We start from the raw sequence: 20,043 nt of genomic DNA, 5'->3' as shown, positions 1-20,043 counted from the left end.
TCACCAATGATCGAAGTCCAGGAGTCAAAAGTCATGGAGACTTGACTGTCCACATTTGCGAGATGCTCGCATATGATGCTGACTATGGCCTCTGTGTGTTCCTCAATGGTCTCAGTGAGTGTTACGAACTAGGATAGTTCTTAACAACAAAGGCTCGACAGAGCGTTCTCGTTGTTGAGATCTGTATAGCTCTTCAGATAAGAAGAGGTTCATAGACTTAGTCAAAGGAGTGCTTTGACTAAGAGATCGATTCTGACGTCTTAAGATTGGTGGTCTTAAGCGAAGAAGTTTTCAGGGTAAAACCTAGTAAGATTGAAGTGACGTTCCTAAGTAAAGTACATGTGCTTAAATAGGAAACTATATGCGCACGGACCAAGGGCTATGGTGAGATAATAGTACAAGAGTCGAATACGGAAGTAAGGCCAAGAAAGGAAAGTTAAGTCGCTTAGGAAAATGTAGGGCATAATGGCAGATACGCGAGAAGTAAAGGAAGTAGAGTGATTGTAACATTACCCCCTCACTAGGGTTGAAGCCACCGGATTCAATCATCCTGGTTAGCATAGTAGATGGGATCATCCGAGTAATCTAGGGCATCTGGACCTTCGTCTGGTCCGGCCTTCATGCGTTCTAGCTCATAGAGCGCTTCTTCTTCCCTGCATTGGGCGGCATATGCGTCATCCAAATCATTCTCCCAGAGTGCGAGTACTCGGTAAAATCCATCGTCCTTCCAGGTTAAGGAAGTGGGGGATTCCCCAGTGTAGTGCGGGCAGTAGAGTGAAAGATGGCCTGGAGATAATTCTCGACAGACACGGCAGTAGTATTCGGGACAATGAACTTGCCTATGCCCGAGCGTTTTGCAGTATCTGCAAACACGATTCTCATCGGGGTTAGAGGAGGTCGCTCGTAAGGGCGATGGACCCGGTTTAGGGCTAAGTGCTTCATCTGCGCTGGTAGCGCGTTTCTTCCCCTTATCAGTACGGGAACGCTGGCCTCGTACTCTCTTTCTGGACGGGGCGGTTCGTTGTATAGGATGGTGGACGGCGACATCTTGTCGCTCTGCCTCCGCGATTAGCTCAGCGGGAGTGGCTGGTTGGGTTCTTCCCAACGCTTGTATCGGTACGATCCCATCCGTAAAGGTATGCGAAGATAATGAGTTCGGGATGACGAGCGGGGGATGAATATGGAGTGTAGCCAGTGCGTCGGCTAGATCTTGCACCTCGTAGTGCGAGAGGTACTGGTGGTTTGGGTTAGCGGCGATTTCTTCGCGGGTGGCGGAAAACGCAGTATAAAGATGGGGAGGGTGTTCGATGGTTTCTACGGCGGGAGCGGGGACGGGAATTGCTTGGGGATTTTCTTCTCTTAGAGACGCCATTATGGCTTCCGTTGTCTGCGCAAGATTATTGACCGCAGCCAATAGCTCATTAGGAATGTTAGCGGGAAGAGTAGGTACGGCGTCTTGATAAGAGGGAGGAGGAGCTCCATCTGTGGTTGTGGGGTTCGTAGGAGAAGGTGGGCGAGCAACTCCTGCGGTTTGTTCTGCGACGATGTGGATGACTGTTCTAATATCATCTTTAACTTCCTCAGGAATAAGACGCAAAGCAAAGTTGCGTATGCGCCTCTGCATATGCATGAGGCTGTGGTGAACTGTGTTGTCTTCGACGAGGCGGCAGACTCGCTCGATGATTTCAGTGGCTCGGATGATGTTGATAAGGAGGTTGATAGAGTGGGCGTTTCTTCCGAAGAGAACTCTAGTGAGCTCAATAGCGTGTTGGGGGCAGAGGAGTGCTGCCTCGATGAGGGTGAGGTCTTCAGCTTGGGTGATGAAGGTTTCGTATCGTTCATCGTTGGAGTCGAGGGTGGTAGTTTCGAAGGTAGAGTGGTAGGGGAGTGTATAGGTAGATGTGGGGAATGGCATATCGGTTGCAGGTCTTGTATCTGGGTGAAAACGATGTCGTCGAGGTATTGCGTGATTTCAAATCGCGCTTCTGGCTTTATAGGCTCTAAGGGTCTCTTCGGCATTTTCCAGATTCTTTTCGGGGATCTACTCGTTGCTAGCCGAAGAATACCCTTTCCACGATACGAGATATCGACGGCGATTTCCATTTCCTTTATGTGCGAGGATTGCTTCTATTTCATATTCTTCTTCTTCTTCAAGAACATCAGGTGGTGGTTCTAGAAAATTCGGACCGTGTACGTCATTTTCGTGATAGGAGGATAGCTGCGAAGCGTGGAACGTAGGGTGGATCCTCCATTGCGGCGGTAATTGGAGCGTAAATGTGATAGGGGATAGCACGGCCGTGATAGTGAACGGGCCGTATCTCTTGGGTGCCAGTTTCCGGGATGGGAGCTTTAGTCTTAGATTGGCAGCTGACAACCATACCTTATCTCCGACTTTCCATGGTTCGTACTTCTGTCCGAAGGATCTTTCCGCCATGCGTTGCATAGCAATGTTATGGCAGGAGACGGCTTCTTCTCTTATCTTTTGAAGAGTTCTGACTCGTTCCTCAGCAGCGGGAACGTCTGATTCCGGAAGTAAGTATGGGAGAGCTTTCGGCTCGTATCCCATCATGATAAAGAAAGGGGATGCATCCTTGGCGGAGTGTCTTCTGTGATTGTGAACAAATTCTGCCATAGGGAGATGTTCCACCCATTCAGAAGGATTGTTCTGGCAATACATTCGAAGATACGTTTCGAGTTCCTGGTTTAATCGTTCGGTCTGTCCGTCGGTTTGTGGGTGGTAGGCAGTGGAGGGGGCTAAAGAATAATCTAGGAGTCGTGCAAGTTCGATCGAGAATCTGGATAAGAACTGTGGTCCACGATCGGAGATTACTTTGTCATGGAGACCAAATCTTTTGAAAACGTGTTTTAAAAATAGCTTCGCCACTCCTTCCGAGGTAATTGTTTTATGGCAGGGAGTAATGATCACCCCCTTACTAAGCCCGTGGTCTACCACGACCATGACACTATCAAAGCCAGAGGAAACGGGCAGATCAGTAATGAGATCGACGGAGATCTGGGAAAAGGGGCGAGTAGCCATAGTGCTGATAGGGTGTAGGGGTGGAGTCACAGGGTGAGTGTCCACCTTCATCTGTTGGCAAGTAGCGCAGCCATCGACGTAATGGCGGATATAGGTGCCCATACTGGGCCACCAAGCTTCCCGCTTGACGAGTTCTTCGGTTTTAAAACGTCCGGGATGCCCAGCAGAAGGGTGATCATGATGCTTCCGTAGCAACTGTGGTCGGTGCGCGGGAGGAATATAAGCTCTATTTTTGTAGAACAGAATATCATCGGCGATACACCAGTCGCTAAGTGATGATTTCATAGGAGGCAAACATAGGCCATTAAGGGCATCTTGCGCGGCAGAGAAGAGGGGGTCGTCAAGGGGTGCGGTGGAAGCAATAGCTGCTCGTAATTCATCGTCGATTAGGCAGATAAACATGGAATCAGGGAGGAGGACGGCATCGGCATTATCTCCCGATCCGTCGCCGTGGTCCGGCCGGCGAGAAAGGGCATCCGGAACTGCTAATTTTGTACCGGGAACGTGATATAATTTTAAGTCGAAAGAAGTGAGGAGTAGTTGCCATCTAGCCTGCCTTCTGGATAGGCGTTCTGCTTTCGCGAAATAGAGGAGGTTCATATGATCAGTAAACACAATGACCGGTTGTGGATGTCCTTCGAGGTAGTGTCGCCAATGGGTGAGGGCGCGGATAATAGCTAACAGCTCGCGATCATGAATGGGGTAATTCCTTTCAGCAGGACTGAATGACTGCGATAGGTATGCACACGGGTGATAAACGCCATTGGTGTCAGTTTGCAGCAATACCCCTCCTGACGCGACAAGAGAAGCATCCGTAGCGATGGCGAATTGATGGTGGGGGTCAGGGTTCTGAAGAACAGGGTGTGAAGTGAAGCATTCTTTGAGCTTCTCGAACATTTGCTGGCACAGGGGCATCCAAGAGAACGAGACATTCTTCTTTGTTAGGTCGATAAGGGGTCGAGCGATATCCGAGTAGTGGGAAACGAAGGTTCAGTAGAAGTTACAAAAACCCAAAAAGGATCGAACATCTTTAACTGTTTCAGGGATGGGCCAGTCCTTGATGCCTGCCGTCTTTCCTTTATCCATTTCTACACTTCCTGGTTTGATAATCATTCCAAGGTATTCTACTTCCTCCGCGTCGAACATGCATTTCTCCGGTTTGACAAATAACTTTTCTTTTCGAAGTTTGTCTAGAATAATGCAGGTTCGTTGTTGGTGTTCGGTGGTTGTTTCGGAGAAGATGAGCATATCGTCCATGTAAATGACGAGCCATCCTTCGTTGAGTTCAGCTCTGAATGTATCGTTCATATACGCTTGGAAAGTGGCGGGGGAATTGCATAATCCGAAGAACATGACCGTGGGTTCAAAAAGTCCTTCTTCCGTGATGAACGCGGCTTTCCACCTGTCATCCGGATGAATCCGAATGTTATTGTATCCGGATCGAATATCAATTTTTGTGAATATTTTTGCGCCATGTAACTGTTCAACCAAAGATGATGGGAGTGGCAGGGGATACGCGTTTTTGATAGTCTGGTCATTCAAGAAGCGATAGTCCTGGCATGGTCTGAGTTCTCCGCTTTTCTTTCCTACGAAAAAGAATCCGCTTGCTTGAGGGGATTTAGATTTCGTGATGAACCCTTTGGCAAGATTTTCCTCAATAAATCTCTTTACTGTGTTTCGTTCGTTGTAGGAAAGGGGGTAGATTTTGGACGTTTTGGGAATAAATCCGGGCTTCGTTTCGATCCGATGGTCGATACCGGGTCTCTTGGGGGGTAGTTCGTTCAAGCCGTTTTTTGCAAATACGTCAGAGAAATCATGGAGATACTCCGGTACCAATTCTTCAAAGGTTTTTTTCTTCTTTTCTTTTTCTTCTGAGGCGAACTCCTGTGCTTTGTTACTAAACTTGGATGACTCTTCGATTTGTCGGAGATATTCTCCTTCATCCGTAAGTTCGGTTAGAGATGATGGTGACGTACTCCAAACGTCTTCTTTTGTATTGAATTTCTTAGTGAAGAAGGTTTTCTGTGGTCGAGAGGTTTGCTTGACATATTTTTCGATTTCGGCAGATTTTTCTGTTGCCGGAAGGGATACCATCTGTTTGGTCCAGTCTATAGCGGGGTTCATGGCTCGAAGCCAGGGGATCCCTAGTAGGATCTGGTCCTTTTTTCCTAGTTTGGTGATGTTGAATTTTCCTATCATCATCCTTTGGTCGATTTGGACGATCAGCATGCAATACCGTTCTACCGGTCCGCTACTGAAGTAGCTTCCATCGGCGGTTTTAATGTAAAAAGGGTTTTCGAGTTTCTTGGTTCCGATGTTATGCTTCTTTACGAAGTCCTCGGAGATGTAGGTCCCTGATGCTCCGGAGTCAATTACTGCGGTGGTTTCGACGTTTTTCTGACGCGTTCGGGATACGAGGGTGATGGGGACATGAAGTTCTTTTTTTTCACCAACTGTTCGTATTAGGCGTACAAGTTTTGCTGGAGATGCTATCGTCGATATAGGTCTCCGGTTTAAAAATCCTCGTCAATTCTCCTAGCTTCTTCTTCCTCTACCTTCCTCACTGCTGGGTAGGGGGCTTTCTTCTTCTGCGGACATTCCCGTGCCCGATGTCCGATCTGGTGACAGTTGAAACATTTTCCCGTCCTCATGTATTCTTGTTTGGCTTCGTCGGTGATCCGATCAATAACCATGGCATCCCTATCTCTAGCAGGGATGTATCTTTGATCTCCGCGACCGCTCTTCTTCTGGATTTGTCGCGAGGGAAACCTATTTCTCCGAGCTAACAATCTTGCGTAGCAATTATCCAGATCGACTACTGCAGCGATGTAGTCGTCAAGGCTCTTGGGTACCCCTCCTGCGTTGAACATCTTGGTTAGAAGTCCTCCGTTGAGGCCGTTCTCGAAATGATAGATCTTCATATGTTCTTCTTTGATTTTTGCTTGGGTAAGCAACCTTTGGAAGTCTGCAATGTACGTCTGCAGGCCTTCTGGACCTTGTCTTAGTTCCAGGAGTCGTGCCAACGCGGTCCCAGATGGGTCAATCGGTCCGAAGGCTTTGTCAAAGCTTTCGTTAAATTCTTTCAAGGTTCCATAGCCCTTCTTTTGTCCGGTTGAGTCGATGAATTGGGCCTCTGCGAGGAATTCTTCTTTCCATGACCTAGCATTTCCTTCGTTCATGAACGAGGAGATGAAGATCACCTTCTGAGCGTCGGTTTTATAGATTTCCGAGTTGATATCAATGTAAGCATTGCATGAGAGCATGAATGACTTGGACTTGTCTCTGTCGCCATCGAATGTAGGAGGATGGTTGATCTTGAATTCTGTTATCTTGGATGAGGCCGACATGTTCAATGGTGGTACAGGAGTACCAAGGTTCAGGGCTTGGAAGGTAGGGGTGAGTGAAGTCAGATTGTCGACTTTTTCTTCGCCTGCACTAGCTGTCTTGCTCAGTCAGGATCCGTTCTGGTTTTGAAGTTTCTTTGACACGTATGGATATAGATGTCTTTCTTGACTTCAATCTTTTGTTACGAACTAGGATAGTTCTTAACAACAAAGGCTCGACAGAGCGTTCTCGTTGTTGAGATCTGTATAGCTCTTCAGATAAGAAGAGGTTCATAGACTTAGTCAAAGGAGTGCTTTGACTAAGAGATCGATTCTGACGTCTTAAGATTGGTGGTCTTAAGCGAAGAAGTTTTCAGGGTAAAACCTAGTAAGATTGAAGTGACGTTCCTAAGTAAAGTACACGTGCTTAAATAGGAAACTATATGCGCACGGACCAAGGGCTATGGTGAGATAATAGTACAAGAGTCGAATACGGAAGTAAGGCCAAGAAAGGAAAGTTAAGTCGCTTAGGAAAATGTAGGGCATAATGGCAGATACGCGAGAAGTAAAGGAAGTAGAGTGATTGTAACAGTGAGCTTGGTGCGATGAGGAATGTCACATTCAGTAAGCCCAGGGCGAACATAGTGAAGTAAGTTTCGGAAGGCTGGTTTGTCGACCAGCTGCAGCACCTCGTCTTCTGTCACAATAAGCTCTACAATGTACTCAAGAAGCCCTGCCTTGGTAAACATAGGTGCTTTGGGGACAAGGATGTTGTCAAAGGTAGATTGTTTTGAACTATCCATGAATCAGCACAACACGTAACACAAATTGATACACCATACTTACAGGCATTTATCCTTGTCAGTTGGAACTGCTCAAGGGTGCATGGTGATGCCCGCGGCTTCACAGCACACTTTGTACAGTTGAAAATGGTTTTTATTCCTGATAGATATTAATAAATATTCAAGAGACAGAAGATGCAAACATACTGACAGATATGCATGCGGACTGTGGATATACCTCTCCGAAATGTGTATTTGCTTTCGAGCTCACCAGAATCCTTGACAAACATTAGTGCTTTAAGTAACCACACATGTAGAGTCATAGACCTAAATATGTACTTGCAAGGTTTGCATATCCATGTATTTCCATCATGAGTAAAGACGGTGCGAACATCAGCAACACACTCACTCTTTGACAGAGTGGTGCGGGTGATTTCAGGTGTCAGTGCATTGAGTCCATCGTCATCATCTTCAGGTGCGTCTTTATATTCAGGTGTTACAAGTAACATTGGCTACTTGGCCCCCCTATCATTTTCCCCTTCATCCTCATCCTCACCTGCCTCTGGCTCGCACTCCCTTACCGACTATCCATTGACCAGATCCTCAGGACCATTCCCATCCCTTGTTTCCCTATTATCGCACCAATGTGCACATGTGCCTTCGGGCTATGACTTGTCTTGACTCGTGCCACCAATGTGGCTTTCCTTATCTGCTCTTATCTCTTATCTGACTCATGCGTGCTGCGCATTGTATCTCTTACTGTTGGCTCATTCCAACGTTTCTCAGTCTCATTCCGCATTCGACCTCCCATCACTAATCAGGCTATGCTACCATTGTACCTATACCCTTTCCATTTCCCCTTTGCCCTTACCTACAGTACAGTAGCCTTGCTTTTAACCCTTTCCACTTAGTATAAGTAGTCGGTCACCTTGTACTAGATTCTCTAACTTGAATCTACTCAATCTTCCCTCAAACATACTTCCCTCTGAAGCCCCCTCAGCTTCAGTCTCTAGTATCTTTTCTTAGGTGCTCATCGTGCCTAAGTCTACCTCAATTGACTACTCATTGTTCGGACAAGATAGTCCTTACTTTGAGAATGTCGGTGACTTTGAAGACATCCATCTTAGAAGTCACGTGACACATGCGTCTCTGATATCTGCTGACTCGACGTCGCCAGTCTCAGTCGCTACACCGGATCCTTCCGGTTACATCACAAATGTTAGCGGATGACGCCCCTCTTAGAGCTCCGCCTAACAGATCTATTTGAGTGCGTAACATCAGGTGTGTCTTTATCCTCAGCACCAGGATCAGTATCATTATCCATATTGGCACCAGCCATGTAAGAGGAGCCATCATCATCAGATAATGGGGCTGAGAGCTGCAATGCTACCTTTTTCTTGACTAGTTGCTCGGTCACACTAGAAGATAATGCACATTTGCGGGTTGAGGACACTGGGTGAGAACAAGCATTGTCAGCATCACAGAGGTGAGCAGAGGGCTTAGATGTGTGAATGGAGCATTGAGCACCTGCAGTAAGTGGCGCTGGTTTGTGCCCAGCCTTCAGTAACATGGAGAATGTGTCTGAGCCTGCAGGAGTAGTAGAAGATGTTGCCTGGGCTGCCTGAGCAGAGGAGAGTGGGACAGTATCGTCTGGATCATTGGAAAAAATAATATCCTGGGTGTCCTTAAGAGAATCATTGGCATTGAGGGCACATGTGTCAGATTGAGACATTATACAAGTGAAAATATCACTCACCTTGTGGTCCTGGCTCCTTTTATGCATGAACAAACTAAATTTGGTAAACAACCAATTTCCAAAGGTGTATGCATTGGCGAATCCTAGAAATTATATCAGTGTAATATATCAATTAGTTTATTGAGTTTATTGCACTTGATATAAGAGTTAATTCATGCCTTGGGCTTGGTTTGACAACCGGGGGTGCGGGATGCAAGCCTCCAGACAGAATCCAATGTCAGTGCGAATCTCAAGGATCCCAGAAGTCAATGAGACCATGGGGGTAGAAGTCAAAGTCAAAGTGACCATGAGTGTGCCTCATCAATATCACAAGGAAGGCTTTGGAATGGGATTCGGAATGGTTCGGGAAGGTCCGAACCTGTGTTCAAACCTTTCGGGGGACAGCGGACCACGAACCTCATATCAGTCCAGTTTGGCCAATATTTGGAACCATGGACCGGACCATGGTTGAACCTGACCAATGGTCCGGTTCGAACCGCAGTTTGGAACCGGACCATGGCAGCCAAGAGGTGTGGGATCGAGTAGTTCAAGACACTAACCTGTCGTAACTTGGGTACCCCCTACGCCTACCGTGACAGCATGATGACAGTGTTACCGATCATGTAATTTAGCCATATTAGGTAGTTGTTCATCGTACAATGTCAAGTCAAAATGAATCAATTCAACTATTGCAAAGCAAAATAGACAGCTGCAGCGTGAAAACAAGTACGTATGTGACTAGAATAGGTGTGTAAAGTAAGTAATCAAGCACTCAGTACAGAAACAGCAGTTCCAATGGTCATTCGGGCCTTCTTTGACGGACAGGATGGACCAGCTTGTGCTCCAGTGCATTTTGATCCACGAGAAACTAACAGAGGCACATTCTCCTTGCCAATTTTGCCCAGAGGAATGTAGGAAGGTTGCCAATGAGTCTTACTGAAGACGTATTTGATGATTGGCCGTCGGTTGAGGATTGTCGACTCAGAGAGCGAGAATTAAGTGAGGTATAGTCAAGTATGCTACAAGATGAACTATGCAAATGATTGTCCATGTGTGATGGTACTTGAAAGTCTATAGTCTGTGTCTGTGAATGTCCCGATGATGTATTAGAATAATGTGAATGATGACTTGATCTGATATGTGTTGTTTGATAGGAATTGTCCTCGAAGTCCATGATGTATGCAGCATTGTCGTCGTTATTACTAGAAGCAAACCATGAGTCGTAACGTGTAAATTTATGAGTTGTAGAATACATAATGAATGAGGTTTAAGGAGAGAGAGATGCGAGTCGTTGACAAGACGCGTCAAATCGATATTGACGCATCATATTGATATTAATTATTAGTCACGTGTTCTCGAAAATCACATCCAAGATCTGACATTTAGCAGGTACCATCTTTACATGCTCGTGTTTCATTAGAATAACTATCTAGATCTATTCTACAGTAGTAAAAACACCCCCTTTACAGTACTCGCCAAACGATTTTACGATGATTTGAGACCGCTGACGAGGAACTCAAAATGTGTTGCTCATAACTTCATGTGGCTATGTATTAAGGTTTTTTTGCTTATCTAAAGTCGAGCTCTGTGTTCAGGATTTTGGGAATGCACACCTCTTGATGGCAGCACTAGGTTTGATATCCAACACTGTGAGTAGTCAATGTTCAATGTTCATTGAATGGTGGAAAATGTTCATTGTCAAGATCAGTAACAGTTGACCAACTCGAAACTATGAACTGCAGCTTAACTGCCAAATCAGGAACTGCGACTTCTGGTCGGTCCGGCTAAGCCGGGCTACCGGTTATGGTTTGAGCCGGCGGCAAGTCGGAGTCACGGCAACACTAATGAGAGTCTTGCAAGAGTTTCAAACTATATTTCCACCAAGTCAAATTTTTAGATGGCCCTGTGAGTCCCACAAGTCACTACAACTGTATATCATGGCCAAAAAAATTTAGCTGAAAGGACAATATAACTCAACTCATATCAGGCCAAGTGAATTTCAGCGATGGAAGTGGACTTTGCCGACGGTCATCGGCTTTCCCACCCTTTGCGTTCATTGAACGACCGTCACGGTCGCTGAGCGCTGACCGGTCACCAGCAGAGCACTGCCAGTTCACTGTGACGTGTGTTATCGTCGACAGCAACAGTACATGAAGTGACGACAGTATAAAATTGCAGGCCTGGGATCCGACGTTCCGCTAGATTAGGTGTGGAACGCTGCCGGGACCTACCAGTAATCACCGCGCACCTATGGTTGGACTACCGGCTAGGTGAGCTCCGATGTTCACCGGGTATGATTGTTATGAAGGATCTTCAAATTAACCGCATGAATATCAACTGATGTTGAGTTGGCAACATGTCGAATGCTCGAGTTTTCCATGCGCCTAATTATCGGCATCGCCGTGCACTGTGATCCACATCTCATTGATTGCTCATTGATCATTGAAGAGATCTTCCTTCGTGGATTCACCATCCTATCAAATACTCGTAACTCGACACCAGCTCCAAAGTTTGAATGCCCTTTTTAGCACAGGTACGTCCTCAATCGGAGTCAATCCCACCACAAACTTGGATTCCCAAGCTGTCGCCCATCTGTCTCCTGCTACATCCAAGCCGTCGCCCGTCACGATTATGGGACAGGCATCGAAACAAATGCTTGGATCTTATTTTTGGATCTATTGAAATACTAAATGCACGTGTGCACAAATCACTGGTTTATAGGATTCCGACAGCACCGCGATTATATGCGGTTCTATAGTATAATTGCAGGTTCGGAACCGGCTGCATTTTTTGCGCATGTCACGGTCATTCCCACCTTCGAGTCAGTGCGTATAAAATCCATGAGGTACCATACGTGTGGGATGTTAAGTTATATCCTCTTCCCCTTGAATCACACACAAGAATTGACGCTCTTCATCATCCATGTATTTTATGAATGCGCTACTTGGTTATGTGATGCCATATCTAGCGGTGATATCCAATCTAGTGTCGTCACCTACGATGGACAAGCGGAATAGTGTTGATTATTATGACCCAACTGGCAGAGGCGGGTCGATGCTCATCAACGCTGGTGATGGATACGGTGAACCTATGAATGTACTTTCTTTTATCACCGTGACACCCTCGTATAACTTGACTGGCCCGAAAATTTAGGTCATAATCTCTGGTCTTAGCTCTCCTGCTGTTCTCACACTTGACGGAGCTATCAATTTTGCCCGTGCTATCGGATTGTAAGCACGGAAAGAATTGCGAACTGCGTCTTACTTATTTGCTCGTAATAGTTCTAAAGAATGTTTCGGCCTTCACTTGGGCGGTTATATGCCCGCCAACTTGGGAGATGGAAACGGATGGGTCAATCAAACCATTGAACTCCGCCAGGACTATGGAAACGCAGGAGGCGGAACGTGTTTGGAGAGCCTCGTCGGAGGAAATCATTTTCGGTAAATTTATTGACTAGCCTGAGGGATCTAGCGTAGTGACAATATTCGTCCAGTATTTTTGTACAGAACGGTACAACGGCGGACAGTGGCGCTCTCTTCCTAGCGTAAGCATCCTTAAATTGTCTTACTAGTAGCTTACTTGATGTGCCAGCGTGTCTCGAGAGGAGGTGCGTGGTTCGGCAGGGCTTTGTTACACGTCTGAACGTCACCCTTAGCCCGCATCAAAGCATCATGATATAGTACCAGATGGGTACAATATTGGACGGTAAGTAACACTCATCGTGAGGAACGGGTCACCAATCCAGTTTTAGCGACCAGCTGGTGTCAGCAGCGGTTGGTCAAACAACGTATCATGGGGTCAAATACCACACTATCGCCCAAAACATCACTGGTCTACTCGAAGCTGGCACTGATGGAATTAACCATGGTGAGCTTGTTCGGTTGATCGATGCAGTAGTTGCTCGTCTGATGGCCACTGTCAGGCATCGCTCAGGATGGTATTATTACGTTGTTGACCGTTACGATCGATTGAGAATCATATCACTTTTTTCTTTCCTTTGGGATCTTTTGCTCGTCTCATTGTCGAGTATTGACAAGTGAAGATGCTAGAGTAGTGCTACAAGTGCTGTGTGGTGTGGTGTGACACAAATCAATGAAGTAAAGCCAAATGCAAAGAATTCGAGAAAAATCTTGGACAGGACCAAAGATTGTCGATCCATGACACTCACAAATCAAGATCCACCTCTCCCTCAGCATCTTCCTCATCCCACATAGACTCGTCATCGTCTTGAGCTGGCTGTGAGGACCCTAACGTCTCGGGTACCTCAGAACTTCGTGACGCGCCGTCACAACCGCATTCGGACCACATGCGCTCTTCTTCCTCGGCTTCTTGGCAGGTCCGGCGTCGTACGCGATTAAGAACCGCATCAAGCTGGATGTAGTTTGCATCGTCCATGGCAAACTTACGATGCCTCCGTTCCTGTGTGTGCTGAAGGACCGAGCGTTAGGATACTTATGTACGAGATTAAATGCGATCTCACCGTGTCGAAATCATCGAACTTTACGCGACAACTCTCACAGTAGCCAGGTTTACTTCCTTCGTCACGCTTTGGTAATCGAAGGGTGTTTGTACTCCTACTTTTCCTGAGCAGTGGGCGATCCGGAATTGTAAGAGGGGGGCCCATGCCTCCCGCTTTTCGGCCGAGAGTGTGAGGTGCATTCGGGGCTTTTCGAGACGTCACGACTTGTTGTTGAATCCTAGACCGAAGAGAAGCAGGTAGTTCTAGCGTCCTAGAAGCACCACCCGCGGCGGATGTTGTACCTCTTGTGGATGTAATACCAACGCTATTGCCGGATGCTGCAATATATGAGCCCATACCTGTCGAAGCAAGGTAGCCCGAGGCGGTCGCTGACTCTCTTGTATCCCCATCTCCGTAGTCAGCATCAAGGTCAACGTATTCTTCAATAGTTGCCTGACGATGTAAATTATTCATCGACACCGAACGGACGGAGGTCGCCAGCTTTGCGCGAGAGCATCTGAACCTCCGCCTGCCTTTTCCGCTTCAGAGCCTTAGCCACCTTCTCCGCGCGTTCGTTCTCATTTTCCCTCTCTGCCTTTTGTGCCCTTTCCCAACGCCTCCGTTCCCTTTCATCAAATTTTATAAAAGGCCCCCGGGACCTTGGGTCACAGTATAGAACGGGATAAGCGGGTTGCTCTTTCCCGTCGTGCCCTCGTTGTATGGGATATTCTAGAGCGTGAATCGTCGCCAACTCCTGCCGCACGTCTTCTATAAGCACAAAATAACTCTGTTTTGAGAAATATCGATAATCATGTCGCTTTTGAGTTGGGTCACGTTCTGTGGTGGTACCATGAAGGCGCTCGGTTTGAAGTAAGCTAGATAGCGACCGTTTGTTGGAAGCAGGGGCAAGAGAAGTGGCTTGTGCAAGAGGTTTTGTAGGGGAAAATGCAAAGGCTGGGACATCACATCGCTCCAGGATGTTGTCAAGTTTTGCCGGGCTCCAAATCTTCATGTTAAAGGCCTTTGCCTTCTCCACAAGGTTGAAGCTCTGGGAGGTGGCATCCTCGGTAGTACTGTGAATTGATGATGTTAGTGTGGTCTACAGTAGTGGAACAGCTCGACGCACCGTCCACGAAGCTTGATTGGGCTTTTCAGTGAGCTGGCTCGTGCGGAGAAGCCTTGCAATCGATTCTCCTTGTTTGAAGTAGGGTCGATCGGAGTGATAGGTTGATTAGTGATAAGATGTGTGATCTCGTTGGAGAAAAAGTCATCTACTTGCTAGAAGCCCCGTCGATGGGGTGTCAGATGTTTGCGTAATTATCACGGAGAATCGGCCATACTGATTTGAGGTGCACCACCCGGGCTACTAATGAATCTCGCAAAGCAGCACTCTCAGGATCCGACAAATCCAAGTCGAAATAGAAGACCCATGCAGGAAATGCACGAGTGTACTTGAAACGAAACTCGGCCTTCTGAGTCTCCCTTTCTACGCGTCTTCGTTCCTTATCCTTACGGTCCTCGCCGTGGGTGGCTTCTGTTGGAGTAGGTCTCACCCGCTTGATAGATGCATCTGCTGCAGGGTCCGGTGATCGAGGACGTTTGAGCAACAGGGAAGCCGAGCGAACTCCTTGTTTGAAGGGAGACATGGTAGGAGGAACTTGAAGTGGCAGAGTTCGTGTACTTAGTGGACGGCGGTTGGTTGTAGGCATGATTGGGGAGCCAATTCAGGCTGAAACAAATAGGACCACGTCACGCAAGTAATATGATGGGCAAGAGGCAGGATGAGGAAACGGTGGGAAAAGATAATATAACAATGTCCAACTTGATGGTAAGACGCGACTTAGCAATTACTCCCGGTGGGAGCACAAATAAACAACGCGTGCGTGCGATGGCAAACGACCAGGTACTACATTGATTCATCGTTTCATCAGGTAGTCTACTCGTCCGGTTTTTATTTCAGTCTAACACTGCAACTTCCGAAATGACTAGTACACAAAAACACCCGGCGTGGCTCTGCCAATCTAGACACTTGGAGGAGATCCAGATTTAGATGAGCTACCAACTGCCCCAACGACAATATTGACGTGCTCATTGCACGGTGCAGGCTGGCAAAGGCACAAGGCATAATTGGGTGGCACGTGACAATCACATGACCGCGTTTGATCATACAACTACCTTAGTACCTACCTATTGACGTGAAAGCAAAACAATAACAATAATCAAAGACAGTAGATATCAATATCGACGCGTAGGGATCATCCTGTGAGCGAGACTCAAATGAACATTGTGAAGACCGTGATACGTCAAAATGACGGAATGAAAGCAGCAGTACATACAGGTAAATGCATCTGTCACTTCAGCTAACGGACTCTCCGTCAAGTCCCTGGCGCGGCTGTCAGCGCTTTGTGAGGATAGAGAGCCATCCAGTGCCACGAAGTTGTCGAGGCTACCCAGAGAATGTTGATGACGAATAACATGTTGTTCTGCCAAAGGCCTAATCCGTAGAGTACTTGCAGACTGGCTCTCCTTCACTTTCGCGGATATGGGCATCACTGCAAATGGGAGCGCCTTTGTTTTCTTGTAAAACCGCTTCCCTTGGCATCCAGTTGGGTTGATGTTCTCCTTGTTCGAGACAGACTCAAGACGAGTGGAAAACATAGCTGGTTGCAGTAGCGTATATGTGGATGAGATTGTGTATCACAATAAAATCGACGGATGGTTACTTGCGGTACCGACATTTCGAGAGTTTATAAACCTGGAGCCTCATTGCACTGAGGATGTATTGCTTGTCATGGAAACGGTGGACCATTCCTCGAGTGGTGCAAGTATGAACAATGGTTCATTAACCGAACAAACCAGGCGCCCAAGGAACTACATCCCTGTTTGAAATACCATTGAGCCATGTCTCACCGGTCTGTGGAATCCGTGGACGCGACGATGGGCAAGGAGCTCACACAATCGAGCACAATGTGATTGATACAAACGGAGTCCGTTCCATGTTTGGTCGTGTTAGGAAGGGAAGGATATGCCAATCAACACCAAACAACAATCAGAAGTTGTGTCATAAGGTAATAACTCAGCCTCTCAGGCTATAGACATTTGACAACCGATATTCTTCGCGTGTTTTGAAATGTCACTGTGTGGCGATACCTGGAATCAGCACGAACATGACATGGATTTGGCACTGGGCATCCTGCCACATATAACACCTCAGTTCTTTGTCCCTCGAATGTTCGACAAACCTCAAGACCCCATAGTGCATGCAATTGATAGGGAGAAGGCTACAACTCTAGAGAAACGCGACGCGCGTAATTTAGACTCAAGAGACATTACGCTCGCTCAAGATATGCCTGCACTACCCTCCTTGTCACCAGAGGTGCTATGGGCAAATTCAGTGACAAGTGGTGATCAACATTCAGTGAGGACTCCCTGTGTCGTGATATAATAACTCAAATAATGAATTTTAGGATCAAGTTGTCTCTTGGGATGTTCTGCGCCAATCACACCCTGACCGTTCATACAACACTCCCTTCTTGACCGAACAGTCCTCCGATGTATCAGCTTCAGCACAATACCAGTCAGATTCATTTTTTTACATTGTTAATGGCATGACAAACGTAACATCTAGCATGCGACCTTTGCCGTTTGACCCGCGAGCAAATGTAGTCTGTGTGAATGAACTTGAGCTGCTTGAGTCATTGAGAATGACGGTTCTCGGAACTTCGTCTTTTCTGCATACGTGGGATCCAGTTTCAGAGACGTTCTTATCATCCGGAGGCGCAGAAAATATGCCAAACAAGCTGCTTATCAGTGGCAAGGATGAGACGATGAGTAGTAGGTGAGCAGCCAACTTCAGTTCAACATGTGTATTTATTAATGCGATAATGTAGTGTCCTAAAGCGATTTTTAGATATTGGTACTTTGATGCGACGCTTGGAGATATTCCTCAGTGTTTTACGAACACGGTGGGTTCCATGATTCCCACCCATGAATTACGCTGTCTCAATGAGAATGCAGACGCAAAGAGGAAAATGCAACGGTCCATGCTTTCTCACATGCGCTCTCCGTGGTGCTCGTCTATCTACGCGACCAACTTTTTCGTGGGCCTCTATCTAACTTCTGCATCCCCGTCTCTCCGAAGACCCTATCTGCAACATGGCTATACTATGGGCTTTTCGAAGAAATCGTCGTCTCTCTAGCGTCACTTTGCCAAAGGGTACGCTCGCTCACATTTTCTTGTTTACCTCTGACATGCTCTATCAGGGCCTTGGATTGTCTCCCTCGCAATATCCGCGATTTACGATGAAACCAGTGGCTCTACTTTCTCGAATATACAAATATCTTGATACCCATTTTCGCAAATCGTCTTCCCGGTCTTTGATTGCTGTGTTCGCTTATCTCCTTACGATGTCCTCGAAAAACTACTTGCAGGCATTGTGTCGCTCAGTTGCCTATGCTGACAGCAATAACCAGCAGGTGGCAACGAGTCAGCAGCCTCGACGGACTGCAGTTGGTCCGTTGGATATCGAAGACTTTGATCAGGCGTCACCTGAGGATGATGGAGTTCTCTTTGCTGAAGATCATGAATTGCCGTCTTTTATACCACGCGATTTGGCGGAAGTATTGCCAGCTGCTCAAAAATCTCTCAAATTGCTCGCTGCCGCAAAACCTGATCATCCTGTACTGAATCCCTCGGTGCGACGGCCGTTCATCCCTTGGGTCTGGTCAACTAGAGACATTGAAGATTTATGGAGAACAGGGTCTCTTGACGGGGTCGGCGATGTTGCACCAACTATTGGCTCTTACAGTCCCCCTGATCTAGCTTCTGCTGATGGTAATCTTCCTGGGAGCGATTATCAGCCCGACCTCGTCGGTTTCCGCCTTTTCGACTTGGAGCCTGGCTCAAACAGAGATGATACATTTAATGAGCACTCAATGCACGCTGCATTGGAAAATTTTATCCTGTCCTTTCCACCCGTCCTTCCTTCAATAACCCCGAACCTGGGTCTCCTGACTAGCCTAGTCTTTTCTCCGCTCATCTCACACGCTGCCTCCCTTTCCAGTGCACTATTGTCGATATTCCTAGACCAGAACTCATTTCTCTATGTACATGACCATCTGGTTCTGCTTCGTTCACATATGCTCCTGACTTCCCCATCATTCAAATCACGACTTACAGCTGCTTTGTTCTCTGACACCGATGACCGTGAGGCTGTCGCTGGAGGCGGAAAATCATTCGCCCTGTCCCGCCAAAGGAGTAGATCTGCCGCTGGAGTGGCTCAGCATAGCACCAGACATTGGGCTGTTGGCTTAGCCCCGTTCTTGATAGAGCGAGGGACGTGGCCTCCTGGGGGTGCCGACCTTAGCTTTTTTTTGAGAACAGTTATCGTGGAATCTCAGGACATATGCTCATTTGGCCCCGATGATAGCCAGGAGCATGAACTCGGGTCGAGCCGCATAGCACAAGAAGCTGAAATTCGTCTTGGGTTTGCCATCAGAGACCTCCCTAGCGATACGGGACGTGAACGATGGCTCAACCCACTTTGTAAGCTATGTTTTCCCTATGCATTGTACATTTGCGCTAAGTCATTATGCGTACTTAGATATCGAGTAAGTAGCGCCATTTTTGCTGCAGATCGAACATGCTTCATAAATGTCTTGACCAGGGCATTAGACTTTCTGTATCTTGACTACAAAGTTCCTCATCCTTTGGAAGTAATTATCACACCAGACACTACATCCAAATACCAAAGGATTTTCTCGTTCCTTTTACGTGTGATAAGAGGTGAGCCATGCTTGTTTCATACTTCGACATACGTTCAACGAAAACTGTATAGTGGAGTCTGCCATTCGAGCGGCTTTCCGCATGACGCATCAGGATGTACTTTTTCCGACCTTAAACCAATCCAGGAAACTCCTCACTCACTTCCGTTTCATGGCGCATTCGTTCGTAACCACCCTCTCCGCGTATATATTCGATGTGGCAATTGGGGGCAACTTCGACGCATTCCTGGCTCGAATCACTGCATGTCGTTTGGGAACAAGCTCCGAGTTTACTGATGTCTTTTCGCTCGCCGAGGCTCACTCCGCTGTCTTGAACGACATTCTAAGTGCTTGTTTGATGCGTTCGGCCCAACGAGCAGCTGGTGACCTTCTTCGTGGGAGCCTAGAACTTATCCTAGAGCTCTGCGTTATGATTGGTGACCTCAACGACGGGCGGTTGCAGGAGTACCAGGCGTCATCAGCTCTCGATGTACTCTTTGCTGCATTTCGTAATAAAATATCGACCCTGGTACGTAGTTGACTGCTTTACTATATGAAACCAGTAGGCTGATTACAGATCTTTCGGTTGCAGATCAAAGTCCTGGAGGTCCTGCTGGAAAAGGATTTGAAATCATCGCAACGCCAGGAACTCTTGCTTGCATTACAGGAACAAAGCGATGTTCGTCATGCCCCTGGTGGTGTGGAGGCTTTGCGCCACATTATATTACGCCTCGACATCAACGAATGGTGGAAGAACTTGAATTCGTAAAATGATTGCGGTACTAATGCAGTGATTTATCAAATATTACATGAGATGATGCGTAGTATGAGTTCCTGTATCGTATAAGACATAACCATAAAAAATAGACACTAGTCATAAGAAATGAATAACGCAAAGTTTACTGAGTGGCTACATAGTAGCAGCATGGTACCGACTTGGAGGT

The 20,043-nt window shown here is 46.9% G+C and overlaps 4 protein-coding genes across 4 annotated transcripts; 2 read left to right on the top strand and 2 right to left on the bottom strand.

The window, feature by feature from the left end:
• Positions 1-8,361: 8,361 nt before the first annotated feature.
• Positions 8,362-8,874, bottom strand: F5891DRAFT_1192798 (uncharacterized protein; the record flags this gene model as incomplete). Its single annotated transcript, XM_041367651.1, has 1 exon — positions 8,362-8,874. One exon carries the CDS (start codon positions 8,872-8,874, stop codon positions 8,362-8,364), a length of 513 nt encoding a protein of 170 aa, XP_041222270.1.
• A 2,958-nt stretch (positions 8,875-11,832) lies between these two features.
• F5891DRAFT_958272 (uncharacterized protein) lies at positions 11,833-12,849 on the top strand (the record flags this gene model as incomplete). Its single annotated transcript, XM_041375553.1, has 8 exons — positions 11,833-11,973; positions 12,031-12,107; positions 12,159-12,317; positions 12,371-12,421; positions 12,469-12,484; positions 12,533-12,582; positions 12,629-12,744; positions 12,800-12,849. 8 exons carry the CDS (start codon positions 11,833-11,835, stop codon positions 12,847-12,849), a joined length of 660 nt encoding a protein of 219 aa, XP_041222269.1.
• Positions 12,850-13,041: 192 nt separating this feature from the next.
• F5891DRAFT_1130210 (Dfp1/Him1, central region-domain-containing protein) lies at positions 13,042-15,045 on the bottom strand (the record flags this gene model as incomplete). The annotated part of the gene is made up of 5 exons (XM_041364493.1): positions 13,042-13,305; positions 13,358-13,789; positions 13,815-14,382; positions 14,463-14,614; positions 14,677-15,045. 5 exons carry the CDS (start codon positions 15,043-15,045, stop codon positions 13,042-13,044), a joined length of 1,785 nt encoding a protein of 594 aa, XP_041222268.1.
• A 1,357-nt stretch (positions 15,046-16,402) lies between these two features.
• F5891DRAFT_582822 (Spc98 family-domain-containing protein) lies at positions 16,403-19,965 on the top strand. The gene is made up of 10 exons (XM_041372364.1): positions 16,403-16,754; positions 16,804-16,913; positions 16,965-17,174; positions 17,227-17,301; positions 17,354-17,552; positions 17,600-18,881; positions 18,940-18,946; positions 19,003-19,121; positions 19,174-19,628; positions 19,692-19,965. Exons 1-10 carry the CDS (start codon positions 16,467-16,469, stop codon positions 19,866-19,868), a joined length of 2,922 nt encoding a protein of 973 aa, XP_041222267.1. The 5' UTR covers positions 16,403-16,466; the 3' UTR covers positions 19,869-19,965.
• Positions 19,966-20,043: the final 78 nt, after the last annotated feature.

This window comes from Suillus fuscotomentosus, assembly GCF_016647785.1.
Source record: "Suillus fuscotomentosus strain FC203 chromosome Unknown F5891scaffold_53, whole genome shotgun sequence".
Taxonomy (NCBI): Eukaryota; Fungi; Basidiomycota; class Agaricomycetes; order Boletales; family Suillaceae; genus Suillus; species Suillus fuscotomentosus.
Note: the sequence above shows the minus strand (reverse complement) of the source record. Positions and strands in the feature narration are given on the sequence as shown.